This window comes from Oenanthe melanoleuca, chromosome 4 (genome assembly GCF_029582105.1).
Source record: "Oenanthe melanoleuca isolate GR-GAL-2019-014 chromosome 4, OMel1.0, whole genome shotgun sequence".
Lineage (NCBI taxonomy): Eukaryota > Metazoa > Chordata > Aves > Passeriformes > Muscicapidae > Oenanthe > Oenanthe melanoleuca.
The window spans coordinates 4509542-4536911 of NC_079337.1; the positions used below are offsets into that span (position 1 = coordinate 4509542).

At 43.4% G+C, this 27370-nt stretch overlaps 2 protein-coding genes across 3 annotated transcripts; one reads left to right on the forward strand and one right to left on the reverse strand.

The window, feature by feature from the left end:
- The first annotated feature begins 2103 nt into the window (after positions 1–2103).
- BBS12 (Bardet-Biedl syndrome 12) lies at positions 2104–26211 on the forward strand. Of its 2 annotated transcripts, XM_056490005.1 has the most exons (4): positions 2104–2229; positions 16652–16776; positions 20881–21115; positions 22984–26079. In XM_056490005.1, exons 2-4 carry the CDS (start codon positions 16734–16736, stop codon positions 25127–25129), a joined length of 2424 nt encoding a protein of 807 aa, XP_056345980.1. In that variant the 5' UTR covers positions 2104–2229; positions 16652–16733; the 3' UTR covers positions 25130–26079. The 2 variants fall into 2 exon arrangements, with proteins under 2 accessions (XP_056345980.1, XP_056345981.1); XM_056490006.1 differs by lacking the exons at positions 2104–2229; positions 16652–16776; positions 20881–21115 and adding an exon at positions 21518–21623 and having other exon boundaries at positions 22984–26211.
- LOC130252455 (uncharacterized) lies at positions 17383–21411 on the reverse strand. The gene is made up of 5 exons (XM_056490007.1): positions 21329–21411; positions 20175–20330; positions 19173–19301; positions 18939–19076; positions 17383–18706 (listed from the first exon to the last, which is right to left on the reverse strand). Exons 1-5 carry the CDS (start codon positions 21329–21331, stop codon positions 18617–18619), a joined length of 516 nt encoding a protein of 171 aa, XP_056345982.1. The 5' UTR covers positions 21332–21411; the 3' UTR covers positions 17383–18616.
- Positions 26212–27370: the final 1159 nt, after the last annotated feature.

Below are 27370 nucleotides of genomic sequence, written 5' to 3' on the forward strand. Positions count from 1 at the left end.
GACGTTGTTTCTGTGCCCAACTGCTCTTGCTTGAATAAAGATCAAGAATAATGTTTTGTTAAGAAAACAGTAGGGAGGGAATGCCCTTGGGTTACCCCACCTTAGTGCTGCATGTTGGTGTTTTGAAACTAGGGTGGGGTGGTTTATATTTTGATAGACCATTATCTAGGAGGGAAGTAAATAACCTGAAATCTTGACCTGATTAATGCCTTGTTTTCCTCACCAATGTTGTTGTTTTTGTTTATATTCTACAAAACTGCCTGTGAGGGCAGCCAGGAGCTAAAGACAGTTCTTTACACAAAAGGCCAGCAAACACTTTTCCTGAGATGACTTCACCAAATACATTACTTTACCCAAGGCTCTGAGAATTAAATATACAGGCAATATTTTCCTCCTAAATTTATAGGAAAGAGGTACCTGAGCGAGTGCCTTCAGTCCCAGCCACATATGTCCTGCTGCAAGATGCAGGACCTGCATAGTGTTGGCACCACTAAGAATCCCTGTGGCATTAGTCACAGCTAGTGGCTACACACAGTCACTCAGGCTGTCTGAGGAAGAAAACTTGTGGGTTTGTTTCAGCTTCCTTGCTAGAAATCTCCAAGTCAGACATCCTCATTTTGGGCAAGAGATGCACTCCCAAACCTAACTTAACCTGCTTATTTCATGCTATGGCCTGCACACATCACAAGCCCTGTGCTCCCCTGATGTCAAAGGAAGAGCTCTCAGGGACTCACTGTTTGTAAAGCCCATATCTCCCAATTTCCTCCTTTTCACCCAGTACTGACCATTTCTTTCTCTGCCTTCAGAAACCTTAGATCTGTTTTAAACAGATTAATTTTGTTTCCCTTGAGAGAGACTTTTTTGTAAAACTGCCTCATTGCTGCTCTTCTCCTTCCTAAATCTCAGATGGAAAATGCCTCCCTCTGTCCCCACACTTGTTTTTTTCTTCTGCTGGGACTGATTTAATTCTTACTCTGCTCTCCCAATATTGCTCAAAAGATGTGGCAGAAAACAAAGTTGTATTGTATTGAAACAGAAAACAATTTCAGAATGGGATGAATCACCGTATCTTCAACCTCCAGCTAAAAATAATTATAAAAAAAGGATGATTCACAGTAGAAAGTCTGCATGAGGTTTCTCAAATTCAGTTCTGGTTTATCATCTGTGAGGCAATTCTGTGCTTGTCATTCTGGCAATGTGGTATCATTTTACTTGAAAATGGCTTGGAGGTTTTACTGATTCATTCTGGGAGATGACTTTGTTGGTAAATTAGAAGGTTATTTTTGCTTCTTTCATTAAGTATTTGAAGCATATTTCAGACTAGAGAAAATTTAAGTAAGTAAAAGTAAATATATAAGAAAACATAACAATAAGTACAGTCAAAATGCAACACACTTAAAGCCAGTGTGAGGCATTCCTTTTTATGTGACACACAAGCTGTGGAACCTCAATATGATTGGGGCAACACCTTTGTGAGGCTGAGTACAATTAGGCATCATCTCTAGTTAAACTACAGCAAAGGGATGAAAAGAAAACGTCAAACTAGGGGGACAGTGGTGCCTGTCATGCATCCCTTTGGATGCAGGAGTAGTGCCTGGTGCCACAGTCTGCAGGGGCTACCCCAGCTGGATGCTGGGACTGGTTTTCAAGCTGGATCTGATCTTGCAGTTCCCTTCACCTGGGCAACCGTTGTGACTGTTTCTGCAGCCTTTGCAAGGCTTGGCAAGCAGGATTGATGCCTGGTCTGGTGGTGCATTGGCTTCCTTGGAGCTTTAAAGGACAGTGATTCCCCTACCTACACCAAAATTCCTGTCCCTCTTGATTAAATCAGACAAAGTCAGCTCTGGTGTGAAGTCTGTTTCCAGAGTCCACAGAACAGCTTTGGTGGAAGTTGAGGTGTGCATCAGCTGCAGGAGCACTCTGGAGACCCAGCAGTGTTCGGTGGGTCTGGGTGCATTTGGGGGATTGGTCTGTGAGGGTAAGGGAAGTTCCTGAGCTCACAACAAATTGCACTGGATTTAAATAAAAAGTGTAAGTGCAGTAGTGAATAAAGGATACTGAAATGCTCTTTAAAATCTTCCATTTCCCTAACAGGCTTTTTTTTCAAAACTATTGCTAGGAAGATTGAGAAGTAACCAGGCTCTGCTGCCCAGGTGAGAGCAGTGGAGCAGAGAAGCGGCACAAGCCTCCCCTGAGCCCCTCCTTGGCTGCCAGCCCCGGGTCCTGCAGGTCAGTGCAATGCCTGGTGATTCCAAGAGGAAGGGTGACTAAGAGGGTGACAAAAGTTAGTGGAGGCTGCCATGAAGCCCTGTCACAGGAGGTGTGACATTTATGGCAGTGCTGACATACTTGCTGTGAATTGCAGGAAGGGCACACAAGGTCGGATGGTCAAGCTCCTTGGCGCTCTGGCTGAGGGCTGCCTGGACTAGAAATTAGCTGCTGCCTGGTGAAAGCTTTTTATGAATCACTTTTAATTTATACTCGTGAAGGTGGTGGGAGGGGGCAGTGTGGAGAGAGATCAGTGCTGAGTGTGGCCAGAAGCAGTGCTGCTGACAGGGCACACTTCCCATGCTGGCACAGGCACAACGGCTGCAGTGCTGTTCTGAGATCTGCAGCTGTACATAAACTCCATGTGCTGACAGTTTCCCCAGATAGGCTCTGCTAGCACTGCCAACCAAACTGCCTCTGGAATGAGTCCAGAGGAGAGCCAGTGAGTTGATCACAGGGCTGGAACCTCTCCTGTGAAGACAGGCTGAGAGACTTTGGTTGTTCAGCTTGGAGAAGGAAGGCTCCAAGGAAACCTTGTAACACCTTCTAGTATGTAAAGCTACGAGAGAGCTGAAGAGGGACTTTTCAGAAGGGCATAGGACAAGGGAGAACGGCTTTAAACTGAAGGAGGGTAGGTTTAGATTAGATCTAGGAAGAAATTCTTTTCTGTAAGAGGCATGAAACAGGTTGCCCAAGAAAGTTATGCACTCCCCATCCTTGGAACTGTTCCAGACCAGGTTGGGTGGAACTTGGTCTGGTGGAAGGTTTCTTGCCCATGGGAGGCGTGTTGGAATTAGATGAGCTTTAAAGGTCCCTTCCAAACAAAACCAAATTCTCTGAATCTACACATTTTATTAGATCTACATTTCATATATTTACCAATCACATCTACTGCAAATATGGTAGACATGATTTTTTAATTATTTATTTGGAAATCATTTAACATTATTAAACTAGTGTGCTTTGTTTGGGGGAATTTGCTGTTCTTCTAGTGTATGATAGATTGTCTTCCTAGCAGTCTAAGGGTAGTCATATTCTTGATAGGGGAAAAATGAAACCCCCTGTCCATAACTGAATTTCAAGCTGAATATATCACAGAGAGAAAAGAATATATATATTTCTCATGCCTTTAGTGTATTTTAAGTCTATGAGCTGTCACACCAATAAGCAACCAACTCTTAGGGGCAGAAATTAAAGCTTCCTTTTACGAGCCTGGATTCACTCACACCCAGAGGTCACAAAAGCTGCAGCAACATGAGCACTGCAGTTCCTACCAGGGTGCTAGCAGTTCCTATCACATGCACATTGGTGCCCCCTTTCCTCAGTGACAGGAAACCTGAGACCAGCCAGGAACTCTCTGTGTGCAAGTGTCAAAACCTGCGCCTCTAGAAATCTCTCTGGGCACTGTGGTCACTGAGCTCACACCTGGGCACGTGGGTGTCAGTCTGTTCCCTGCCAGCACACATCAGTGTGAAAACTTGTGCTGCTCTGTGGCTAAAGGGACCCTGGGGACATTCACTAATGCTGTCTATGAGTGCCCAGGTCATGATTTTAACTTAGAAGTGTACCCTTTTAATGTATATCTCTACCCTGATGATGAGTGAGATGACCAAAGCTGTAACTATCCGCAAGAACACTAAGCCTGTGAATGACAACAAGACACTTTTCTAAAAATAACAAGGCAGCATAATAAGAGATTTAAAGATACCTTTGTTTTAATGAAGTGAAATATAGAAATGTAGGCAGATCTTTTGTCACTTCTACTGTTTTGCCTTATATTTTGCAATCCCATACATGAATAACAGTATATTTTTATTCTAACACCAATTTGCTCACAGGTTTGTATTTCTGAGGGTGATACAGACAGATGTTTTGTAGATTTGCTCTTAATTACAGGCAAAGACAAACTCATCTGCCAAAGCAGTGTTCAACCACGTGAGAGTTTTCCAGCAGCAGGTAATCCACAGGTACTGAAAAGATTATCAGATGTCAAAGGTTCTCATTCAAGGTTGCCTTTAGAATGATGTTGTCTTCTACTGGAAATGTTTTATTCCTGAAGGCTTTGTCAGAGGTATTATTTCTGCAACTGGGAATGGCATAAGAGAGGTTTTTACTTGGCTGCCACTGTAGAAAGTCGGGTTTCGCTAAGCAGACTAGGACTCAGATATTCCATGAAGTTCTGAATTGAATAAAATAAAGTGACTTAACATCAGTGAATATGATGTTAATTTAAATTTATATTTATATGAATCAGAGGCCTATGCAACCTAAAATAAGAATTTTATGCTTATTAAATAAAAACATAAAAAAAATAGCAGCACTCACTGTACCGTTTGGAAAGCTGTCCTGTAGTATAGCCAAATTAATTTCTTTCTTTTGTACCCATGCTCAGGGTTAGGGTAGAAACTTTGATTTCAAACTAATAATTTCAGAAACCATGTTTCATACACACAGTAATAAACAAGAGAGGGATAGCAGAAGGTTTCTGCCAGAGCAATGCCACCTGTCTTCTACCCCCTAAGGGATGACCCAAACAATGGACAGGTTCATGGAGACAGCAAAAAGGCGTTCAAGAAAAATTTCTTTATCCACATACCCATGGAGTACATTATAACATGGCCAATCTTACCAAGTTTCACAATGAATCGTAGGTGGGAACTGAAAAAAGCAAACTCTTGCCCAAACATCATTACGGTAAGTGTAAAGGAAAAGAAACATTGTAGGTGGGGATTGTAGTTCTGAGCCATTCCTTTGGTGTCTTATATGTAACTGTCCCAAAAAAACCCCAATAGGACTTCACCGTCACAAATGTCCCGTTCTGCAGACAGCCTGCCTGTTCTTGCCTGGTTGGCCACAACCCCTGAGCACTTCTGACAAAAAAAAAAAAAAAAAAAAAGAATGCCATTTGACGTATTTCACATTTCCACTCCTGTTCAGTGATCTTTTTCCTTCTGTCTGCGGTTGTTTAACCTTGATCCAGTCATTCAGGTGAGAATAGAGAAAAGTGGAAACAAGGCTATGTGTTTTTCCTCCTGTGTGTCGAGACACAGCACAGTCAGAGATGGACTCAGTGGCCTTCAAGCTGGAGTGTTCTTTAAAAACAAAACAATATTTGGATTATGGCTCAGTGACATTTAATTTCTGTAGCCAATGCTAATTATTTTACCACCTGGAATAGTGACTTGAATTTTCCCCTGAACCACAGAGGAGATTGTGGGGAAGCACCATTCAGGTGCCAAGCTCCAGAATTCATAGTGTAGCCAAGGATCAGTTCTACATTTTGCAAAATCATCCTTTGCATGCTTAGAATTTGTTATTTGCAAGCTTTTCAGCTGCAACAAAAATTTCTGTGGAGTAAGGAGCAGGGAAAGGTGTTTTGGGATAAAATCCAGGCTGCTGTTTCCAGCCTGTGAGCTGCCTACATTGCACTGGCAGCTAAAATTAGGTGACTCAGTCCTGTGTGGTCACAGTCAGTCAGAAAATAGCAATGTTTGTGGCACGCAGGGTGCTGTGGCTGGTCCCAACCTATTGAGCAAATCAGTGTTTACAACGACCACTGCACTTTTCCTTTCCCTGGTGCAGCACCCAGAGCAGCCTGCTTGATTTTTCAATGGCCAAGTACACCAGTGATAGTAGGGCCAGTGCTTTCAGAAGTGAGTCTTGGAAATAGTGGGTGAAAATTGCCTCCTCCATTTAGAGACCTAAATAAAATGCCTGCCTTCAGAAACACGTTCTGAAAGCCCCGGACCTTATCATTAGTGACATATTGTTGAGATCTGTTATCTGTGTGGTTCCACAAGCGACCTAGAATAAGAAGAGAAGAATTCTTGTTTTTAGAAATGGAAGAATTTGCCCTTTAGGGAGTCCTCCATGACGCAGAAATATTCAGGCTGTCTGCTGGCCTTTGCTTTGACTATCATTGCATGGGATATCCTTTCTAAGCAGTGTGGAATTGCCCAGTGGCAATCAACGAGAAGAAGCAGCTGGAGATGATCCAGGATGGTTTTGTTGGCCGTGCTGCTTTCCCAGGGTGAGCAGGGTTGGGGCACAAAATCCACCACAGCATGAGTGCACAGCAGGAAAGCAGAGCAGGGGGAGTTCATGGCACACCACAGCAACTGTGGGGACTGCTGCAGGCCACAGCCGCAGTGTGGATTGAGGTTGCCCTCGGATTTTTCACTGATTTCTTTCAGCGTATCTGCAGCCAAAAAAATCAGGTCTGACTTTCTTTTAGCATCAGTTTAGCAGAGCCAAAGCAGACTTCCTGCTGTCGGCTGCAGCAGGGTGCAAAGGCTTGGGGCATGGTCTGTTCTCAGTGTCAGGGGTAGCACACAGGTCCTGGGTGCTAAGCACAGTAAAAGGAACTTGTGTGGGCAGCTAAGGACATCAGAGGGGTTTGGGCTGTGTATTTCTACTGTTTCATGTTACACAGAGTCTGGCTGCAGATTTGTAACAACTGAGAGTCAGGAAACATGAATATACCATACCACATTTGATTTTTTTATTATGAAGACAATACTCTAAAGACCCTAATTCTAGCTTGTAGGATTAACTAAAGCCTGCCTAATCTCCACGAGGATTTCACTTCAAGATAGCCTCAATTAAGAATACTTTTTTTTTCCAGAGGTAAGGTCTTGCCAGAAAGAGTAGATTTTTTAAATCACTGAATTTAGATGGACATTATAGGACTCAATACATGTGCTGAAGTGTTGGTCTAAATGGACTAAGGAAGGGGTCCTTAATTTGGATTTCTATCTCTAGGTACAACCTTGCAGTTTCTCAAACATCATCGTTTTCTGATTGAATAATGAAGGAGAAAATTGTTTTCTGAAAGAGCTTGTGAGAGGCAGAGCACTGTCTAATATTTAATCTAGACGAAGTTAAATTAGGGGAAAAGAAAAAAAGTAAGACTTGCAGGAGACCATTAGCCCTTTTTTATGTCACAAATATGCAAAAAGAATTTCCATGCAAGGCAAAGTCTGTCTATACATCATAGAAATTCAATATTTAGTAGAAGTATTCACCATTGCAAGATCTTTTCCTCTCTTTTGGTAACCTCCACAAGAAAGAATAAAAATGGATAAACTGTATGGACACCTATCAGACTTAATGCAGAATATACCTGTCTGCACATGGAGTTATTCAGAAAGATCTGCTTGCAGCAGATCCAGCTTCCACCCTTAGAAATGCAGAGCAGGAACATCCCCTTAAACAAGAGCTAAAGTCTTCCCAAAACTAGAGACACTATTCTGTAGTCTTACCTTTTTTTAGTGGGCATTCTCCTTCCAAATTACTGATCCATAAGGTTGCAGATGCTGATACTGATATAAGATCTATGCAAGGGAAAGAAAAATTAAACAGTTTGCCTCTGTCAATGTCTTCAAGACAAAAGCCTATATCTGCAGTTCTGCATTTCTTTGGTATAAGAAGAAACAGGTCTGCAAAGAGGCTTCTTAATATAAAAGAAATTCAGCCTAACTGCTGGTTAAATACATCTGTTGGCTTGTGGGGGCTTCTCTTACTCAGAATTGCAGTGAGATTCACAGGAATATTTGTTTGCTATCCGTTTAGCCACGTACAACCTTTACCACGGCAGCTAAATTAAACAGGAAAAAGCAATACATTAGGATAGTACAGGCATTTGCAACGTAGTTTTTAAGGTCTGCTCAAGATGAAAAACATACAGAGGTCATAAGCACATGTTACTGGAATTAAATTTCGCAGGAACCAGAAGACACCCACTTCTTCAGGGCAAAGACTGCTAAAAGGCATGATGTGACACTGAAAAATATTAGATATATATAACAGAGAATATCAGTACAACAAGAGATAAATCAGAAGTCTCCAGCTACAGGCCAGAGACTTTACTGCTTAAATAGATTCTGCTTGATTCCTCTGGATTCAAATTTGGAAGGTTGGACTTCAAGATTCCCCCAGTTTGCGTGAAGTGGAAGATGTGCAGCTGAGGGCATATATCATGTCAAACGAAAATGAGTTCATAGTCAAAGACCCTGCTGAGAAAACCTGGCATCATCCTCAGAGAATATTTCTTCCTAAAATCCTTAAGCCTGTTTTCTAAACAAAACAATTCTAAACAAAAAAATTAAAGTGGTTTGCTTTTTTTGCAGGGTAGAAGAGGTTTTTTTTGGGGTGTGGATTGCAGACAGCACAAGTTGAGATGCTAGCACACTGGCCAAAGCTTTTATGTCAGGCAGCAGAGTGATTATCACTGCTGTTAATCTACACTTCCAATAGTTCTCCTTTATGAATAAAATGGGGAAACAGCAGAGTATTGCCTAACAGCTGTGTGAAAGTAAATGTGTTTGTATTTGTAAGGAATTAGGGCATTTGGATGAGTACAGCACATAAAGGACTGTGGATTTTTTTACAAGACCTCACGCTGGATTTATCTGGTGTACAAAATAACACAAACCATGAGATAGATTAATAAATTGAGTGCTTTTTCCATCAATAGCAAGAATCCAGTGGGAAAATCTACACGGTCAAACAATTAAAGGCTAATAATGGAATTCAGCAACAGGCTGAATGAAGGTTGAACAAGTGAATATAGCTGCTGCTCTTTTAATTTTGAGAGTTGGGCTTTGCAAATGTACTGCCTTTCCCTAGAAATTTTCTGTTCCTCCAGAGACCTATGGACACTATTTGAGGGCAGGAGATGAATTAATTATGCCTCTTCTAGATTCACAGAGAGATTTGCTTGAGATTCTAGTTTTACACTAAAAGCACAATGGTGTTCCCTTACATAAACCTTGTGGTATTAAATCATGGCATAACGAGATCTAACAAGTGGCAAGTGTAATTTTGAAATACTGTGGGTTTTCACTCTTGCTCTTCTCAAGGTCAGTTCCAAAATCTCAAAGACCTCTCCCAGCACTTATATTGTTCACATTTTGCCATTCTTGTCAGAACCTTCATTTTGTGGTCCTTTGAACTGCCCAAATTAAAACTTGAGACATTGTGCTGATATCAGAGTCCTCTTAGGTGTGTGACCTCTGAAATGAGATTTGTCCTCTTTGAAGGTAGAAAAAACCTGTGTGTTCACACCTTCCATCCATTGCAAAAACAAAACCTCTGAAACCTCCAGATACATCACGCAGCAGTGCTGTAGAAATGCCTCTGTAGTGAACTAGATTCTGCTGATGTTGAAGCTGTTCTGTCTCTGGCTTTTCTCTCCAAGCTGTCTAGCCTCATTCACAGCAGAACCACAGGCAGAGGTGTGGTGCATGCCTGCAAAGTCTGCTCTTAAAAACTTAATTTCTGCATTAGTCTCTCACTATTGACTTGTGTATTCCTCCACCTGCTCATGCTTTTGTGCCAGAGCAAATCTCAGTGTTGATAGATAGGGACTAAGAGGAAGTGTTTGGAACTGTTTCACAGGGTTTCTATGTACAAAAGTATTTCTGAACCACTTAAAATCCTTTGGTTAAAGTAGATCAGTATCTGCCAAAAATAAGCCCTCAGGTGCATTTCCACAGCCACATGAAACAAGCAGCCACCTGTGACTGAGTTGTGCAAGCTGCATAGTACCAACAGGATCCTGGTCTTCCTTATCTTTTGCATCCTCACTTAAGGCAGAGCAGTTTTATTTGGTAGCAAGTGCTGTGATGTGATGTAAATAAATCAAACCTTGTCTGGTTTGGTGAAGAAGAAATTGTTAAGTGTTTCTGTCTTTTGATCAGTAACAGTGAGAGACTGACAATTGGAAAGGAAACAAAGAGCATTGATGGAAAATTACTACTGACAGCCACATTGTCCTGTGTGCCTGAAGACTTTACTGGGTATCCAATGAGCTGCTGAGTTATTAACCTCAGACTCTGGACCGGGGCTGTGCAACGCATTCTGTGTTTAAAGATGTTCATACTTTTGTGCCATTCCACCCATTGGGAGGGTCTGGGATACAGAACTTGCACTTTCACTCTAAGCCTTGGAGAACTTCCTCCATTGCTCTGGTGTGTGCCTCTCGTTTGTGTCTTGAAATCGTCCTCTGTTATGATACTCTTCACTAGAAGGTGAAAATACACTGAAATCTCCTTTAGAATTCAATTTTTTTCATATTTTAAAAAGGAAATATGGAAAAATGGCACTGATGTTTACTATTAGGAGTTAGACTGAGCATCATCTTTGTCTAGGACTGTTCTGTATCCAGGTGATGCTTAAATCTGGATGTGTGTACTCAGTAACAGGATAAACCTTCCTCTTGTGTCTCTGTTACTGCAGGATTCTACTTGGCTTTCATGTAATCCTCACCTGCAAAACTAATTTTCCAAGCCTAAGTTGTCTGCTTAAATAGTTTCTGTGATGTCTCTGCCAGATTAGGTGCAAGTGAGATACCTGTTCCTCCAAGGGCAGCTATGGTGTACTCTCAGCCTCATGATCATCTCTCACTTGCTGTTGGTACATTCCCTTCCACCTCCCACTGACCTGTGCTCCAAGGCTCTGCCACCTTCCTGTTACATATTTAAGAGTTCAAATTTTTTGGTGCTTCCAAAGCATCCCTGTTTCAGTCATCTTCAGACAACTTTTCTAAGAAATTCTTACTGGAAAGATGGTAACATTCCCTGGATTTCTGGCCAATACTGTTATTTTAGGTATTATCTGTCTTCTGCTGAGGCTGAAAGCTTTCTAGGGCATGTGGCTATTACAATTCTCCCTGGATAGTCCCTAAAACAACTCATATGCAAATAAGAAAGAGTGGTAATTGCTAGGAACTCAGTGAGCGTTATCAAGTAACATCTACTAAAGTTGATGTAATGTTTTAAAAGAGATGGGGCCTTGAACAAGCCAGTCTCTCAATGGAAACTGCTGAAATAAGTGTGAAATGATTTCTTTTTGTCTATGGTTTATGCCACCTTTTGACCTGCAGAAGTTTCAGGATGGCAACAATGCCACAAAAAATTGCTGTTCTAGACTCCATTTTCCATTAAATACCTAGATTCAGTTTGAATCAGTGCTTCACTCTTAAAAACAAATTATTTTGTATCTTAAAAGGAATTAATCTGCCACCTCGACATTTGCAGGAGCTATTCAAAAAGCACCTTAAACTTTTGAACTCCAGGACAATGAGCCAGGAGCTCACATGCGATTCCTTGATGTAAATTCATTCTGACTCCGACATGTAGAAGGAAATTCAGTCCAAGAATGCAGCTGTAGATATTTAGAAATGTCCCAGATGGCCATGACAGGTCTGTAAACCATCACTATAGTTTGGGGGAAATGCTGAACCCAGCAAATGGAGCACCTGTGGTGTAATCAGGACCATGGTGGAGCCAAACTGTGACACCTCCTCAGAAGAAAACGTTGGTGTTGGAACACCAGTGTTAAAATATCCAAGTGGTGACCCAGTCATAGTAAAGGAATTGTGGGGCCTTGTTCCTCTCTTGTTGGCATAGATTACAGAGGCAGGCTCTGGTCTGCCCATCAGACTGGGCCAAAAGTACTTGGTCTGGTAAATGGATGAATGGCTTGCCAGAGCTAGGAAAGGATGGTTTGTTTTTCCCTTGACACATAGCTATTTCTCAGTGTTTTGGTCAATATGAGCATGGAATAAATGTGACAGGGAATGGATGTTAGAGGAAGTTTCCTCTCCTTTATTTTCTGCATGGTCTTGCAGCTTAACCTTCCTAGGAGAAGTTTCAGGTGGTGAAACAGAAGGCACAGGGCAGCAGCTTTGCAAAGGAGGCACAAGGAGGAGGACAAGAAGCCTCCAAAGAAGCATGGACCTGGTGAAGAAGGATTGTGTTAGGACTGTGGGATTGGCTGATGCCAGTTCTGATCCAAGTGGCCTATAAGCCATTGGAGACTTGGGGTGGGAGGGTTTGTACTGTCCAGGCTGACTGAGGCTGTTTGATTGCTTTCCTAAGGCAACCTTTCCCAGTGCCAGCAGAGCTCTCCGGTTGCCACCTCAGCAACCTCAGCACAGAAGCACGCATTTATGGATGTCAGGTCTCTTCCTGTCCCCTTTACAGGAGCAGCTTCTCAAAAGAGCTTTTGTCTGGAGCAACTGCCCAGACAGCTGGGCAAACCCATGCCGGTCTGTTCCTGTGTTTCCTTTCCCAAGAGCAATACCCAACCCTAGGTTGGAGAGCCAGGCATTGGCTGCCTGACCCAGGATGCTTGTGATCTTCTCAGAATAACACCACCCTCAACAGGAGCTTGGCAAGTGCCACAGCGAATACATAGAAGGAAACAAGATGGATCTGTGAGCAATGTTTTGGGTTGCTCTCCCAGCTAGCAGAGCCATCATCTGAAGCAGCATTGGCAGTATTCAGCCAGTACTGGAAAATTCAGAGTTTGAAGCTGCCCTGGCTGACTGTACCCAGCTCTGCAATCATGGAATAAGGCTGGGGCTGAGATGGGTGGGAGGTGAGAGCAGCACCTCTGGTGACCCTCACTGGAGCCATAAGGGCTGTGCTGGCCATAACAGCGTGGCAGGAGCCGAGACTTCCACAAGCCCCTGTGCTTGAAGGCAAACAGCCTGGGCTGGGGAAGACCAGGAAGGACAAGGTGTGACGTGCTCCTCACCAAAAAGCAGGAAGACAGGGTGAGGTGGGACAGCAGAGGCCGTTTGCAGGTGGCCCTGGCATGTCCCCATTGGGGAGCTAGAGCTGGTCACACACCTTGCAGTGTTGGGCTTAGCAAACCAGCGGGGCTGTGGGCAGGCAGTGCTGGCCCCGGGATGCTGTCCTGGCACGCTGGCCCCGAGCCCACAGCCACCGCCCGCACCACAATCTCCCCTTTGTTTGTGGTGCCGACGCATCCAGAGGCTGTAGCTGCGTTTCCTACACCCACTGGGAGGATGTGGGATTTTCCTGGCTGTGAAATGCAGCAGCAAGAAGCTCTGAAGGCTGGGCCAGTGACTCAGCTGCCAGCGATGGGCAGAGGACAGTTCAGACGGGCTCTCCCCTCTTGGTGTGTGCAGCAGCTCAAGCCACGGTGCCCTTGCAAACCTTAATCCTTTTGTTTTCCACCCCACTCCTAGTTTTGCCACACGAGAAGAAATCTATCTCACCAGCAGGAGATACCCCAACTGGTTTGGAGAAACAAACAGATTATTTTTATTTTCAAAATATTTCATTCCTTTCATCATAGTCATTTCTGCAGAAACACAGTCAGAAGTTGCTGTGTAGGAGTATGGATTTCTGGTAACAAGGCCACCTACACAAATCCACCGCAGCAAATAGGAAGCTCATACCTAAAGCCTCCATTGTCTAAGGCCCATTTTTGCAAAAATGCTAAAGCAGTGCTTAGTCCCACTGCAGGCAATGGGAATAGATGATGCTGAGCCCTTGGCAGGAGGGAGTCAGGATTGCACCATCCTAGGCCTTGACTTGGTGAGTCACGGCCTTGCAGGTGTTTGAGAGTCAGGAGAATTCTAAATCTCGGCACAAAAATCCCCATGCAATAAATAACGTCCTGTTAATTAATGCACTGCGTCTTGGGTTGATAGTAGGGAGAATAAAAAGTACCTGTTTCTTCCCTACTGCCTTCTAAAAGCTCTTTCATTTCCTGGAAAAACTCCTTTAATTGTGATACATAAGCATTTTCAACTCACATTTTCTCTTGGATTTGTAATATTGCTATTTTTAATGCCATTAGCAATAACAGACTTGTTTTCTGCAGAATGAGCTTAAGCATTTAGACCACCCAGACAGTGACCCAAAAAAATTTCGACAAAAAATATTTATATATTCCACAGCACAAGCAGAAATATTATTCAAACCTCTCAGCCATTTTGATGAGTACTTTTTTGGTTCCTAATGTTAAGGAGAAGGATGAGAAAGAGCCATGTACAGGGATAAGTTTACCAAACACTAGTCTCAGCTATGGTTATTTTCTGCTTAGAGAAAATAATTGTAGTTTTAGCACCTGTTTTGCCTGATATCTGCTCTAGGTGGACTGTACCTTCACTGACATGGACGTTTTTCATCTAGGCAAAAATCTCTTTTTATTTGTGCAAAAGGTACCTGTCATTCCACGACTAACATCAATAACTTCATCAATTATTTAGTTAAACCTGATAGGAAAAAAAACAAACAAGCCCCCAAAAATTTTTGAATCATATCCTTTCCAAAAGGAGCTATTCTGCAGCAATTCTCTTCAACCTCACAAGTGTATTGACTGATTTAAACGAAACATTCAAAAGATTTGTGGAAACTGCTTCTGTGGATTTCTTGGCCAATCATGTCCTAAGCTCTCTAAAGAGGAAACATGGAGAACACAGACTTAAAACTTACATACAGATGATCTAATACCATGTTTTTAAAAGCTGTTTAAATGTTGCTTTTTTAAGCTGAAATACCTTCTAGTGTTCCTAACTCAATCTACAATGTTTGTGGTCACTTTTTCCTTGATGTTTAGAGCTTTCATACTACTTCTCATTTGGATGTCTGAAAAAATATAGAGGAAAGTATGGATCTGTTTTCTCTATATTAAGGTGGAGATGGAACCATACTAGGAAGAAATTTCAGACAATAGCATGGGTGTGTGAATTATGTTGGTTTTGTTTCTTTGCACTAAGCTATGTTTTTGTTTTTAATGTTGGAAATGGGTTAGGTTAGCTCTTCCATTTGCATCCCATGGAAACCTGTTTTTATGGCTTTATTGAATGTGGGGGGGTTCATTTAATAGTGAAACTTATGTCACTGCTAGAACCAGCTAGAAGCTTTCAGAGGAAATAAGGTGGCCTTAAGAGCAAGGGAATTTTATACCTTTGCAGCTCAGGCTTAACAGTTTTGCTTTGTTAATATTCTCTGTGTTGAATCTAATTCAGAAAAAAAAAAAAAAAAAAAAGCCTTGAGCAATTTCAAGTTCAGTAATTAGTGGCAGCCAGGACTGCAGAGTTCAAGAGCTGTAGGTTTAGGTCCCCACAACAAGGCCCTTGGAGTTATGCCTCATCCCTAAAGGCCAGCACACTCACCTTGGGGCCAAGAGTCTAATTCTCAAATCCTTGTTCCTCTTGACTCGAAGCAAGGCCACAGTTCCAGCTTTCCCACATCCCAAGGGAGGACCACAAGCGTCCTGCAGCGAGCCTGGTTGTGTCTGTGCTGGAAGTGGTTCCATTTGATAGCAGTATTCCCAAAGGGAGAAAATAACTACAGAGTGGTCAGAGCACTCAGGGGGACTGTGTGAAAGGCAAGCTGAGTTCTCTGCTCTCCTGAGAGAGTGCCTGCAATTATTGATAGAGTGGGAGTTTCAGAAAGTGTGGTTTGGGGGTTTAGCTTTGAACAACTGACTAATAATTACAGCATTTTGCACATGGGTTGTGAGAGAAGCCTTTTGTTGTTCCTTTCAGAGAAAATAATTCTGTATCCAACCACTATTTCAAGCACAAACATCTGGATGATGTTTGTGCACCTACTTTCCCTCGTCACTGAAAGCCACAGCGGAGGCAAAGAAGCATCAAAGCCTCACTCACCTCACACGTCAGTAACTGGAGCCCTCTAGCGAGGCTGCCACGCTCTCAGATCTGCCCTCATTGTATTGAGAGGTGTGACACAAAGGAAGCTTTGCAGCGTTATCCCTCCCCTGAGGCTGCCTTTCCTCAAGTGGCCAGGGCTCATCTCAGCCTCTAGACGGAGCAGTTTGCTGCCCTGTGCCCTGCTCAAAGTCCACTTATGCTATCCAGGGGCGTTTAAAGGCAGCTCTAGTGTGGCCATATTTGATTTATTTAAACTCCGTGAGGAGGTTTCAAAGGAATTAATATTTAACATTTCAATGGTGCTTGGTGCGACTTCACTTGCAGGATATGAGAGTTGGTCTTCAAAACTGTACATTACCAGTTTAAATATTTTAATATTAAATGCCTCATCAGTTTATGGAACTATTTGGGCTCTGTTAGTAAGACTCCTGGCATGTGAATATACACAAATGTTTCCTGTGTTGCTTCCCCCATCCTCTTTTAAATGCCAAAATTAGATGTACCTGAAAAAAAGCCTTTTTTTCTTCTGCAATGTTAGAAGCCAATCCTGTTCTCATTGCTCTGGAAACAAACTCAGACCTAATGAAGTGAGAGCACAGCACTCCTTGGCAGTTCCTTGGGTCTTTTTTCCCTAAAGCCAGCTGAAGATTTGCCTTAGTGTGGGACAGGCAGGATTGTGGGACTATACTGTGGGCCTGAGAGATGATGCAGAAGTTAGAAGCTGCATGTGGGAGATAAAAATTGCCATGCAATTGTCATATTTTGGAATATAACTTGTAAGCAATTTTTTTTCTCTTGAACTATTTTGTATTTTATTAAAAGCCTGGTACTTTTTAATTTCAAATCACATCTCATTAGAAGATATTTGCAATATTATCTCCCAAGCAGCTATGATATTTAGGTTTGCCAGACACAAACTGCAGTTCCACTTTCCTTTCTGTACAGTATCTGCCTAGAATGAACACTCAGAGTGAAAACCAGGCTTTGCTGATGGTGCAGAAGGATCTCAGCTGGGTGCATACAATGAATGTCTGAATTGCAGACACCTGAGGGGAATCTGCAGATGCCAGGTAAGGACCTCACTCATTGTGTCAGCTTAAGGGGGATGCAAAGGATGGGGTTTACAGCCAGCTGCCAGGCTGAAGAGGGGATGATTCCCCTCACTGTCCTGCAAAAACAGCACCACAAGACATTTGTTAACACTTTTAAGTTTTGTGCTCATTCAGACACTGTTTGACATTCCAGACTTCAGAAATTAATGGGCAAGCCAGAAATAACATTTCACCATTGTAGTACACATGGCAGGGATGATTGTGTAGCTTTTTCCTACCTTCAGGGCAGGTAATGGGATTAGAACAGGAAGAGAGAAGTGACATGCATCATAGGTAAACCACAGTCATCAATCTCTTCCTGTGCAGTATAAAAAAAAGTACAGTCACTGTAATAGGCTCTGGGATTCCCCATAATCAACTAGAACTTCAAATTTCCCTTTCTGAATATATGTGGTTAGTACTAGAAACTTTTAATCAGCAGAGTGGAAGAGGAATTACGTGACAGACTACTGCACCTAAGAATTCCTCTCTTAGAAAGAAGAGATAAATGAAAGTGAAAATGTGCTTTGTGAACCATTGAAGACTTTAAAATAATTAAGAAAAATAGACAATAAGCACAAAAACTTCTTAACTTGCAAAACAGTTTTATTTCCCACTTATACAAAGTTAAGACATTTTAAAACACAGCACTATAGATTACATCTAAGCCACCATGTTAACAGGGAACTTCTCAGGCCTCTGGAGCTTTAAGGGATTTGAAAGTTTTGAAGCTGATTATCTGCAAAGGATAAACCCTCCTGCAGAGCCACATAATCAGACAGCAGGCTGTGTGTCAGTGCTCTATAATCCAGAAGGAAATGTGGCTCTCCAATAAGTCCTGCATTGACAGTATATATACAAGGGTACTCCTAAAAAAAAACTACCTCAACACTTGTGATGTGCAAAATAGATTTGGACTGCAGGGATCTAAATATATTCAGTGCTTCACGGATGTCCATGGTGAACTACTTTCTCACTTCAGAGGCAAATCCTCTCTGCAATGCAACTGTCAACAAGATAAAATTTACTTTAGGGCACCATGGAACTGAACTTTTTAGGTACCTGAAATCCTGGAGTAACAGCAGCTCTGTAATGTCTGGGGAGTAAGAACAATGGCACAAGGTGTTGCCTGGTTATAAACAATAAACTTTGGTCACCTAAGCAGGTTACATTCAAGTTTCATTCTGGTTTCAGGTGATCAGATAAGCACAAGAACATCTATGGATGGCACACAGCTCCAAAGGAAGAACCAAATCTACATTTGCTTTACATTAAATCCAAAAACAACTTGTCATAGGAAAACAGTGTTTCATACAGAAATACAAACAAATATGCAATTTTAGAGTCTTTCATGGAAATAAACAACAGGAGACAAATACCAAAAGATAACCTAAAAACCTTCAAAGGAATAAAAAATACTGGCTTGTCCCTTCAATCAGTAGCCTTAGGAAAGGCAAAGTAGCCTTTCCCAGCAGCAGCGGGAATCTTCACATCTCAAGTGAAGTATCTTTTAATTAAATAGTAAAACACAGCGGGTTTTATCCAAAATGGCAATCAGGGAAGTTGTTATGGTGGAGGGGAAAGGACCCTGGCTTGCAGGCTCAGTTCATCCTTTCTTTTGACTTCTGCAGTATCTCATTTTGGCAGTTTTGGGTGCTGCAGCCCTCCTTCCTCAATTATCTTTGTTGAAAAAGAAACCAAAAAATCTGCCTTTTCAGACTTTGTTCACATGGCAGAAAATATGCAGGAGGCACAAGCCCAGTTTTTAAGCCTTTTCCAGGTTATCTTTTGGACCAGTTGTATAGCAAGGCAACAAATACTAGTATAAGCTAGTTTTCTTCATGATCCTCAAAAATTCTTGCTCACTTACTTCCCCATCTCCATCTCGATCAGCTTCGTCAATCATTTCCTACAAAACACAGTGTACATTTGATCAGGCACTGGACTCTAAACACAAGATAGTCCACTCATTAAAACAATAAATCAGAGGCACTTCATGTGAAAACAGCTATGTATTTGACTGCTTTTCATATTTCTGACCTCTCAGCCCTTTTGGTATAGGACTAAATTCCCACCCAATCCCTAGCAGCTACAGGAATGGTCTGTGCCTATCAGAAAAGCTCTTGCAAATCAGAACGTACCTGAAGTTCTTCATCTGTTAGATTTTCTCCCAGTTCCTTGGCAACCCTTTTCAAGTTTTTGAATGAAATTTTTCCTGTGCCATCATCATCAAATAATCTGAAAGCTTTCAGGATTTCTTCTTTTGAATCCTTTTCGCTCTAAACCAAGAGTAAAGCATATATTAATCAGAAAATCCCTGACACTGATATGCTCCTTTTTCTTATGCTGCAAGAATTTCTGCTAAGAATTCCTACCATTTTCTGTGTCATCATAGCCAAAAAGTCTTCAAAGTTGATGGTGCCACTTCCTTCCTTGTCAATGTCTGCTATCATCTTCTTAATCTCTTCCTTCTTTGGTTCAAAGCCTAAGGCACGCATTGCAACCTGTGCCAAAACGGCAAAACCAATTCTGTTAGGAAGAATTCTGGTGTTAGAGCTGAGCTAAAACCTGTCTCATTTCCTTGTCCAGAACTCTAGTCACAAGTCACTGCCATAAAAACACCCTGGTGTCCTCGACCATCTTCCTTCATCTTGCTGAACAATAGTGTAGGTTTGATATTCTTAAGATGTTGTCTTGCCTATACGGTAGTGGAAAGCCACAATTTTTATCAGGCAGAGGTAATTCATGTTTCCAGATTACAGATGCAGAAATTGAGCAGAGTGTATGTGAGAAGTCAAGGTAAAGGAGAGAATTAAAGTGTTTACGCTTACAAAAAAAACAAACACATAAAATCAAAGGGAGACAACTGAAAATCATCTTCCCCCTTGTATTGCTGTGTATGTACACACGCTGCCTGAATTGTTACTGAACCACAACTCAGAGTTCTTTTAAAAATTAAAAACCAGGTAATTTTTGGATTATGTACGTGCAAATATGGTTGTAACTTTCCTGAATGAGTACAAAATCTGTGTTTAGTTCTCAGGTGAAGAAAATATTTGCTACACGATACTCATCCCAGAACAACCCAAGTCCACTTCCCAGGAACAGGCACCTTGGTCATGAAACCTGAAACTGTTTAGTTTCTCTAATGCTCAGCTATTCAAAGTTGTCAGATTTAAACAGCCACATAGTAGAGAAGCCTGTCTGCAGTGAAGAATTACATGCAGAGTGCACCCCAAATTCAGTCATGACATAACCCTTCTTTGTACCCCAAAACTGCTTTAAAAATAGGGTTGGACAAACAGAAAAAGCAGCTACAATTTTGAGATCAAAGATATTTTCATTTTAGAGGAGAAAGAAAAGTAAAGTTTGAAAACCTTCAGTTCTTTTATGTCGATGCTTCCCGATCCATCAGTGTCAAACAAATCAAAAGCTTCTCTGATCTCCTGCTTTTGCTCTTCTGTAAGTTCAGGTTTCAAGCCACTTTTCTTCCTCTGGGCTGTACCTAAGCCAGGTTTTCTATAGTTGGATGCCTTCAGAAAGTGAAGGGAGAGAACAGATAAGAAACAGTGCATTCTAGGGAGAATTTCAAATATACTTAATTATAAATGACAACATTAATCAACACACAATCTGTCCCATAAGGAGAACTAATCTGCTTGTGCTGAGCTGCTACATCATTATCCAGGACACTTCCAAGACCTTTCCTGCCTCTGGTGTAAGCCAGTGGAGTATAGAGTATTTCCCCTCACCTATAAAGCAGGAAAAATGCCTTCCTCAAGTAAAGTTTTGGTTTTAAATCAGCAGCAGACAGATTTTCGTTCTGCAGTCTTGAATCTGCACAGAATCATGGAAGGAAAGGCATTCCCTCCCACCCCCAGCTTCAACTAGTCGGGCTTTATAAAAGTAAGTAACACAAGCACAAAGCAAGGAGTTTGTAACCTAGTTACTGCTGACCAGGCTCTTGCCTCTGCTGTATTGTTGCTATTTTTAGGGCTGGGATCTCTCTTTTAATTCAGAAGATTCTATTTTCTTGTATTTGTTAATGACATTTCGTTTTTCAACGTGATTTGTCTCTCCCAGGTTGGACTGGCTCACCCCCAACCTCCCTCTGCTATCAACACAGGTATCAGACTTCTATTCTTTATATGCTGCTCTGGGAAGAAGACAACGAGACCTTTTCCTGGCTACGGAGACTTACTGCTCCATTTATTCCACATCTCAGTAGAGCAATTCCCTTTCAGGTTCCACCTCCGGGCCTGGCCGGTGCCATTCCAACAACGCCCGTGCCAACAAAAACCAGGCATGCCAACAGCAGGTGACGTATTTTGCGAATCCCGGTGTTTTTCCCATTGGAGCGGGGAGGCCTCTCCGGGGTGCGTTATGCGAGATAACCGGGCAGCAGCGACGGCCTGGGCAGCGGTGGAACCTGAAGGGGGTTTGCACAACCCGCGGTGCCGGCGGGAGGGGCCGGAGGGGCTCGGGGAGGCTGCGGTGGGAAGGGAGCCCGCGGCGGGGAGGGCGCGCTCACCATCCGGCCGGGAACGCCGCTCCGGGACGGGACCGGACGGGACGGGAGGGGAGCTCCGCACCGCCGCGCGCAACCGCCGCGCGCCGCCCGGCCGGCCAATGAGCGGGCGGAACGAGCGCGGGAGCCCGCCCCCCCCCCACGGCGCCGGCCAATGGCGGCTCGGCGTGCCCGTGAGGGACAGCTGAGGCAGCGCGAGGGCGGGCCGGCCCGCGCGGCGCCGGAGGGAGCGGCGGCCGTGTCCAGGCAACTCCGCGTCCAGGGAAGCGCCGGGAGCGCCGGGAGCGCGGCCCCTCCGGTGAGACACCCGCCCCGGCCCGCCGGGCACCCTGCGGCCCGCAGGAAGCGGCCAGGCCGCCGCCAGTGCAGTTCCGGTGTGTCCGCTCCGGGCGGCTTCCCCCCGGCCGTGAGGGGCAGGCGGGCCGGGACGCGCTTCCTCTCCCTAGTGATACTACGACATAATAGTCAAGTGGACTTCCGCTGTGTGGGATGGGAAAAAAAAAAAAAGGAAAAAAAAAAGAGAAAAAAAGAGTGTTTTTTGGATTTGGAATAGCTACGCAAAGGGGCCTTTAGGGAACTGGAATAAATGATGTGAATAAATTCCAGTACCTGAAGGGAGCTTACAGGAAAGATGGGACAGAACTATTTACAAGGGCATATAATGATGAGACAAGAGGGGATGGGTTCAAACTGGCAGACAAACGATTTAGAATGAATATTAGAAAGTCTTTATTGTGAGGGCAGTGACAGATTGGCACAGGTTGCCCAGAGAAGCTGTGGGTGTCCCATCCCTGGAAGTGTCCAAGGCCAGGCTGGATGGGGCTCTGAGCAAGCTGGTTTGGTGGAAGGTGATCCTGCCCATGGCAGCGGGTTGAAACTGGATGATCTTTAAGGTCCCATCCAACCCAGACCATTCTGTGATTTGAATCTGAGCATAAGAGGTACAGGGCTTGGGGTTCTCAATTCTTGGTATGTATACTTAGTTACTATACAAAAAGGGAGCTTTATTTTAATCCACATGGTCATCTACGGAACCATGGTGTGGAGGATATTTTGAGGGAAAGAATATTTTTGTGTGTTAAGAATGAATAGTTGGTCTAAACTTTAAAAGTCTTGGCAGTGTGTAAGTTATGAAGAAGTGACATTGCTTTTATTTTGCTTAATGAAGTATTAATGCATGCTAATCGGACTAAACAGAACTTGGAATAAAGTATGTTTTTCCAGACTTGAAGGTTAAAGTCAGTGGCATGCCTGTTGTTACCAAGAAGGATCTGCACAAAGCCCTTGAGTTTGGCATGTAATTTGTCCATTCTGCTCTAATGAACTATTGCCCTAAGTAAGGCAAATAATTGAAATTCCAGACATCAGGGCAGGAGGGAGGTGGTAGTTCCACACAGCCTGTACTGCTGAAAGTGTAAGAAACCATGGGAATTAACAGCTCTTTACTATCAGCTAGCCAGAAAAAGTTCCATGGCATTTTAACAGTGCCCCATTTCAGCAGCTCTGCCCATTGATTTCTCATAGTAAGTATGCAGGAAGAAGACCTGCTTTATACAGAGGAAAGCTGTGCTCAGGGCTAGACTGTTAAGTCAATTTTTCGGTGGTTTGTGCTGTGGTGTGCTGTGAGGATGGGGCAGTAATTTGTGATCTGTTCACAGATGCTGCCCACTGCCCATGGCTTTCAGGGATGTGAATGCCAGGAGACACATTGGACTCCAGCAGCTCTCATCCTTAGCATCCACTGGGAGAACATTCCTGGGGCCAGTGAAATCACATAAATTCATTGTGGATGAAATCACCAACCAGAGCACATTGATTTCTTCTGCTGTTAGACTGATTGAAAGTTTGGATTTGACAAGTGCTGTTGGACAGCTTCTTAATGAAACCATTCAGGCTCAGAACAAGGAGTTCAAGACTGGGATGAGTACCCTGTTGTTCCTGGTTGGAGCATGGAGTAATGCTGTGATGGAGTGCCTCCAGCAGAACGTTCCTGTTCCAGCAATAGTGACTGTGATGTCTGAGGCGTTGAACTCTTGCTGTGAGAGAGTCCAGTGTCTTCAAACACCAATACGAGATGTAAAGAAAGAGCTGTGTTCTAGCCCAGTAGGGCCAAAGCCTTGTGAAAGCAAAACTGGCCAAGTTGGATGTGATGGTCTTACAAATCCTTGGAATTTTCTTTGTTTTCAGAGAGATATTTCTGCAACAAAACAAGTAATTCCAGTAAATTCTTGTTCCCATCAAGGAGATGATTGTAGTTTTAACAAGTTCCTGGTTTCTCCCTTGGCTGGCTTTGGTTCAGTGGCTTCTGTTGTCAAAGCAACGGGTGACAGAAGTTCATCTGCACTGTCTGGCAGTGGCGGTACTGCATCCAGCTCTGTCACACGGAAGTTAACCCACAGCAGGCACTTCAGCACTCTAGGGAAAAGCCATTTTTCAAGTCAGCAAGGTAGTTTTCAGGGACACCTTTCAGGACCATCAGCAGATCTGTGTGGATGTTGTGGTTTAGGACACCTGGCAACGGCTCTGAGCCATGGAAACCAGACCAGCGTGAAACTGCTACAAAGCATCGCTGCTTATCAGCAAGAGAGAGCAGAGTGCAGTGGCTCTTCCCAGATTAATATCACAGAGATTGTGACGTGCTGTGTGCTGGGCCTGCCTGAGGGCTATTCCTGTGTCTCCCCAGGCTTTGTCACGTTAGTGTCACCAGAGCAAGCCACTGTCGTCAAACACTTTGCAGACAAACCCCTGCGGATTCTGCTGATGGATGGTGACCTCACGGAGCGGTATCGACACTTAGGTTTTAACAGACCGTGTAATGTAAGGACTGTTTTGGAGCATCCCAATCCACAGGGAAGCAGCGCAGGAGATGTGTGGCTAAGCAGAATGTCGGATATTCTGATGAGCTTTGAGGTAAACCTGGTTTTGGTCAAAGGAAACGTGTGCAAAGACTTGATGGAAAGGTGCCTCGCCAGCAGGATATTGGTAATTGGCTGTGTGGCTCGGGATGTGCTGCGTGCCTTTGGGGCAGCCACAGGTGCCCAGGCAGTGACGTACCTGAGCCAGGTGAACGCTTCCTGTGTGGGGAATGGGGTCTGGGTGGAGCTGTGGGAGGCTGGCGATGGGCGTGCTGTGGATCTGGGTGAGCTGGTGCCGGTGCGGATTGGCGCAGGAGGCCTCGCCCTGCTCACGGCTGTGCTCACCACTGCCCTGCCTTGCAAGGCACAGCTCCTGCAAGACCAGTTCTGGGCTTTGCTCTATCGACTCCATCATGCTCTGAAGGACGGGAAGGTTTTCCCTGGGGGCGGTGCAGTGGAGCTCCTGTGCCTCAGTCACATCCAGGCGCTCGCGGAGCAGCCCAGGCGACCAGGAAACGACAGAGCTGTGAGAGAGCTTCCCAGTCCCTGGCTGGCAGAGTACAGATCCATTGTGCTTCAGGCACTGGCAAGCGGCTGGAAGCAGTACCTCTCCGTGCTCCTGTGTAACACTGTCAAGGCCAGCTCCGAGCTGCAAGCAGGTGCCTCAGTGGATCACCACCTCCAGAAAGCAGCGGCCTGTGGCTCTCCCTCAGCGTACATTTTGGAAGAGTTTAGGAGAGGTGGAGTGTTCAGAGGCAGCTCTGATCCCTTCCCTTGCCAGGTCACAGATTCAAAGGTTTGTGATAATGTTGCAGCCAAGACAGAGGCGTGGAGGAGAGCTCTGGACCTGGTGCTGCTGGTGCTTCAAACTGATGCTGAAATCATCACAGGCCCCAGAAGGAATCAGATCATGAACTCGCCTATGTCAAGTGAATTTATGTTTTTATAGGATTTTCAGGATTTGTTAATCCATGAGTCAGTGAGAGAAGCCCAGGTTCGACCTACATGGCTTTTATAAAGCAAACAGTGAGATGTGATTGTGACTTTAGAATGTAACAGCAGAAGTCAGAATGAGAGACAGTCACAAGGTAATTTCTTATTTCTAGAAATGAGAATTAAATAGCAAACAAAAAAACCACTTGTGTGCTTATCTCTAACGCAGGCCATGCATTTCTAGCTAATGATATTGCCTGTATGGATGTCTCCTCATGTCTGCTGAAGAGAGGGAGGGATCTCTTACATAAGATTGCTGTACTTGTGTTAAATGAAAGACTATACTGTAATTATTTCTTAATACCTTGTTCTTAATTGTTGCATACTGCAAACATAAGATTTAAACTTGAAATAACGTGTTACATTTTATACTGAGAGATTGTATGAATAGATTCTATTTTTGTATATTTATATGTTCCATATATCTCTGATTTCCCAATATATACTCTCTGGAATTTCTCTAGTTTTGACCAATTCAGGCTGAATCCTTCCTTGTGGTATTAAAGATTGGATGCATCTCTACACAAAATTTTCTTTTACATTTCCAACTGGATTTTTAGATAATTTCCATGGGGTCTTTCAGCTATTCTTGCAGAGAGGAAAATGTTGCTGTAAGTTTTAGGTGTTGGCCAACAACTGGAAATGAATCCATCCTGGTGGTTGAGGACGGCATTTTTGCTGTGTTACAGCACTGACAGTTTGAAAGCTGGGCACTGGAGAGCTGGCACTTCATTGCAAGAGAGAGGTGTGTAACTATGGAGATATTTTTTTCTGAACTTGGCATTCTGAGTCACACTGAAAGTGAAATGTCTCACCAGGCTGGTGAAAATAGAATGGAAAAAGAATGGAAATGGTGATGCTAAAGAACATCCTTGCATTCAAGAAGTTTCTCATTAAAATACTCGTGGCTGGCAGCACAGATAATGAAATTCATCCACAAATAAGGTTTAGATACTTATTGGGGGTATTTCTGTATTAAAGTCATGTTACATCTCTGAGTTTCTGACCTGAAATGAAATATTCTGGTTTTCTTTCAGATCCCAGAATTTGGTGGATTTTGGCAATATACTATACTTAAAATTTTAATTTGGAGCAGTAGTTCCTAGTAGGATAAGAATCTCATTAGATTACAGTTTCGATCATCCTGCAATTATGTTTTCATTATTAATTGGTTGACAAATTGATGTGCAGCTGCTTGGCCACACTCTTGATGTACCAAGATGTGAGAGAGAGAGAGTCTGGTAGATCAAAAGAGGCAAAAGGAGCTGTTAAGTGAGAATTAAATGGAAACACGACATATAAGTAAATATAAACAGACTCTGCTGCTCTGCAAGCGTTTGCAGCTCATGTTTGGCTTTACACTGCTTTTCTCAAGCCTCCTGTGCTGAGCATTGCATAACCCCTGTTACCAGGAAAAGATCCACTTGGACTTTATTTGAATAATAGAGTGAAGTGTGTTATGGAAAATCTGCAGACAGGAATTGTATTGAGGTGGTCCAACATCTATTTATGGGACTCTTAGACACTGGGAGCTGACACACCAAATGTTGAGAAAGTCCAAAATGATGTAATTTTTCCAATCAGGCTTTTAATTATATATTTAAATATTGTGATGCTGAAACTGGGATAAGCGGTTTTCAAAAAAGCTTCAGATGTTACATTTTCATTAATTAATACCTGTTTTTCTACAGGCCCGTGAAATTGAACAATTTATAAACTAGGTACATCCTGTATACTGGGTTACTTAAAATTCTGTCTTTGATATGCACAGAAGATTACCATGCAAGCTCTCCTCAAGGCATCCTCTCCTGGAATTTGGAGTGCAACATACTGGTGTGGCTCCCTCAACCTCAGGTCTCCTAAAGCTCTCTGCACCAGGCAATGGAGATCCTGTGCCTGTCTGCCATGGCACTCGGCACAGAAAGGATTTCAACATCTGCCACGGGTGACTTCAGCTCCTGCCAGGCAGAGGCTCCTCCTCTGGACACAAAGGCTGTTTGTGTAGGGCTTGGTGTGATGGCAGAGCTAAGCCCTTACATGTGATGTGCTTGGGAAATTGGGAAATGGCTGAGATTTCAGGGAGTTGGCACATCTTGCTCCCTGCTGGAACCAAGTCCCAATCAGGTGCTTTGTTTCTTCCTTGCATCCCCGTGTCCTCATTCCCAGCTCACTCCACTTTCTGTTCAGGGCTGATGGC

Coding starts and splice junctions, on each gene's coding strand:
- BBS12 (XM_056490005.1), top strand. CDS start 16,734: ATGTCTGAATTGCAGACACCTGAGGGGAATCTGCAGATGCCAG. Junction 16,777..20,880: donor GGGGAATCTGCAGATGCCAG/GTAAGGACCTCA, acceptor TGTCTCTCCCAG/GTTGGACTGGCTCACCCCCA. Junction 21,116..22,983: donor ACCAGGCATGCCAACAGCAG/GTGACGTATTTT, acceptor ATCTGTTCACAG/ATGCTGCCCACTGCCCATGG.
- LOC130252455 (XM_056490007.1), bottom strand. Junction 19,302..20,174: donor TCGACATAAAAGAACTGAAG/GTTTTCAAACTT, acceptor GTTTTGGCACAG/GTTGCAATGCGTGCCTTAGG. Junction 19,077..19,172: donor CTATGATGACACAGAAAATG/GTAGGAATTCTT, acceptor CTCTTGGTTTAG/AGCGAAAAGGATTCAAAAGA.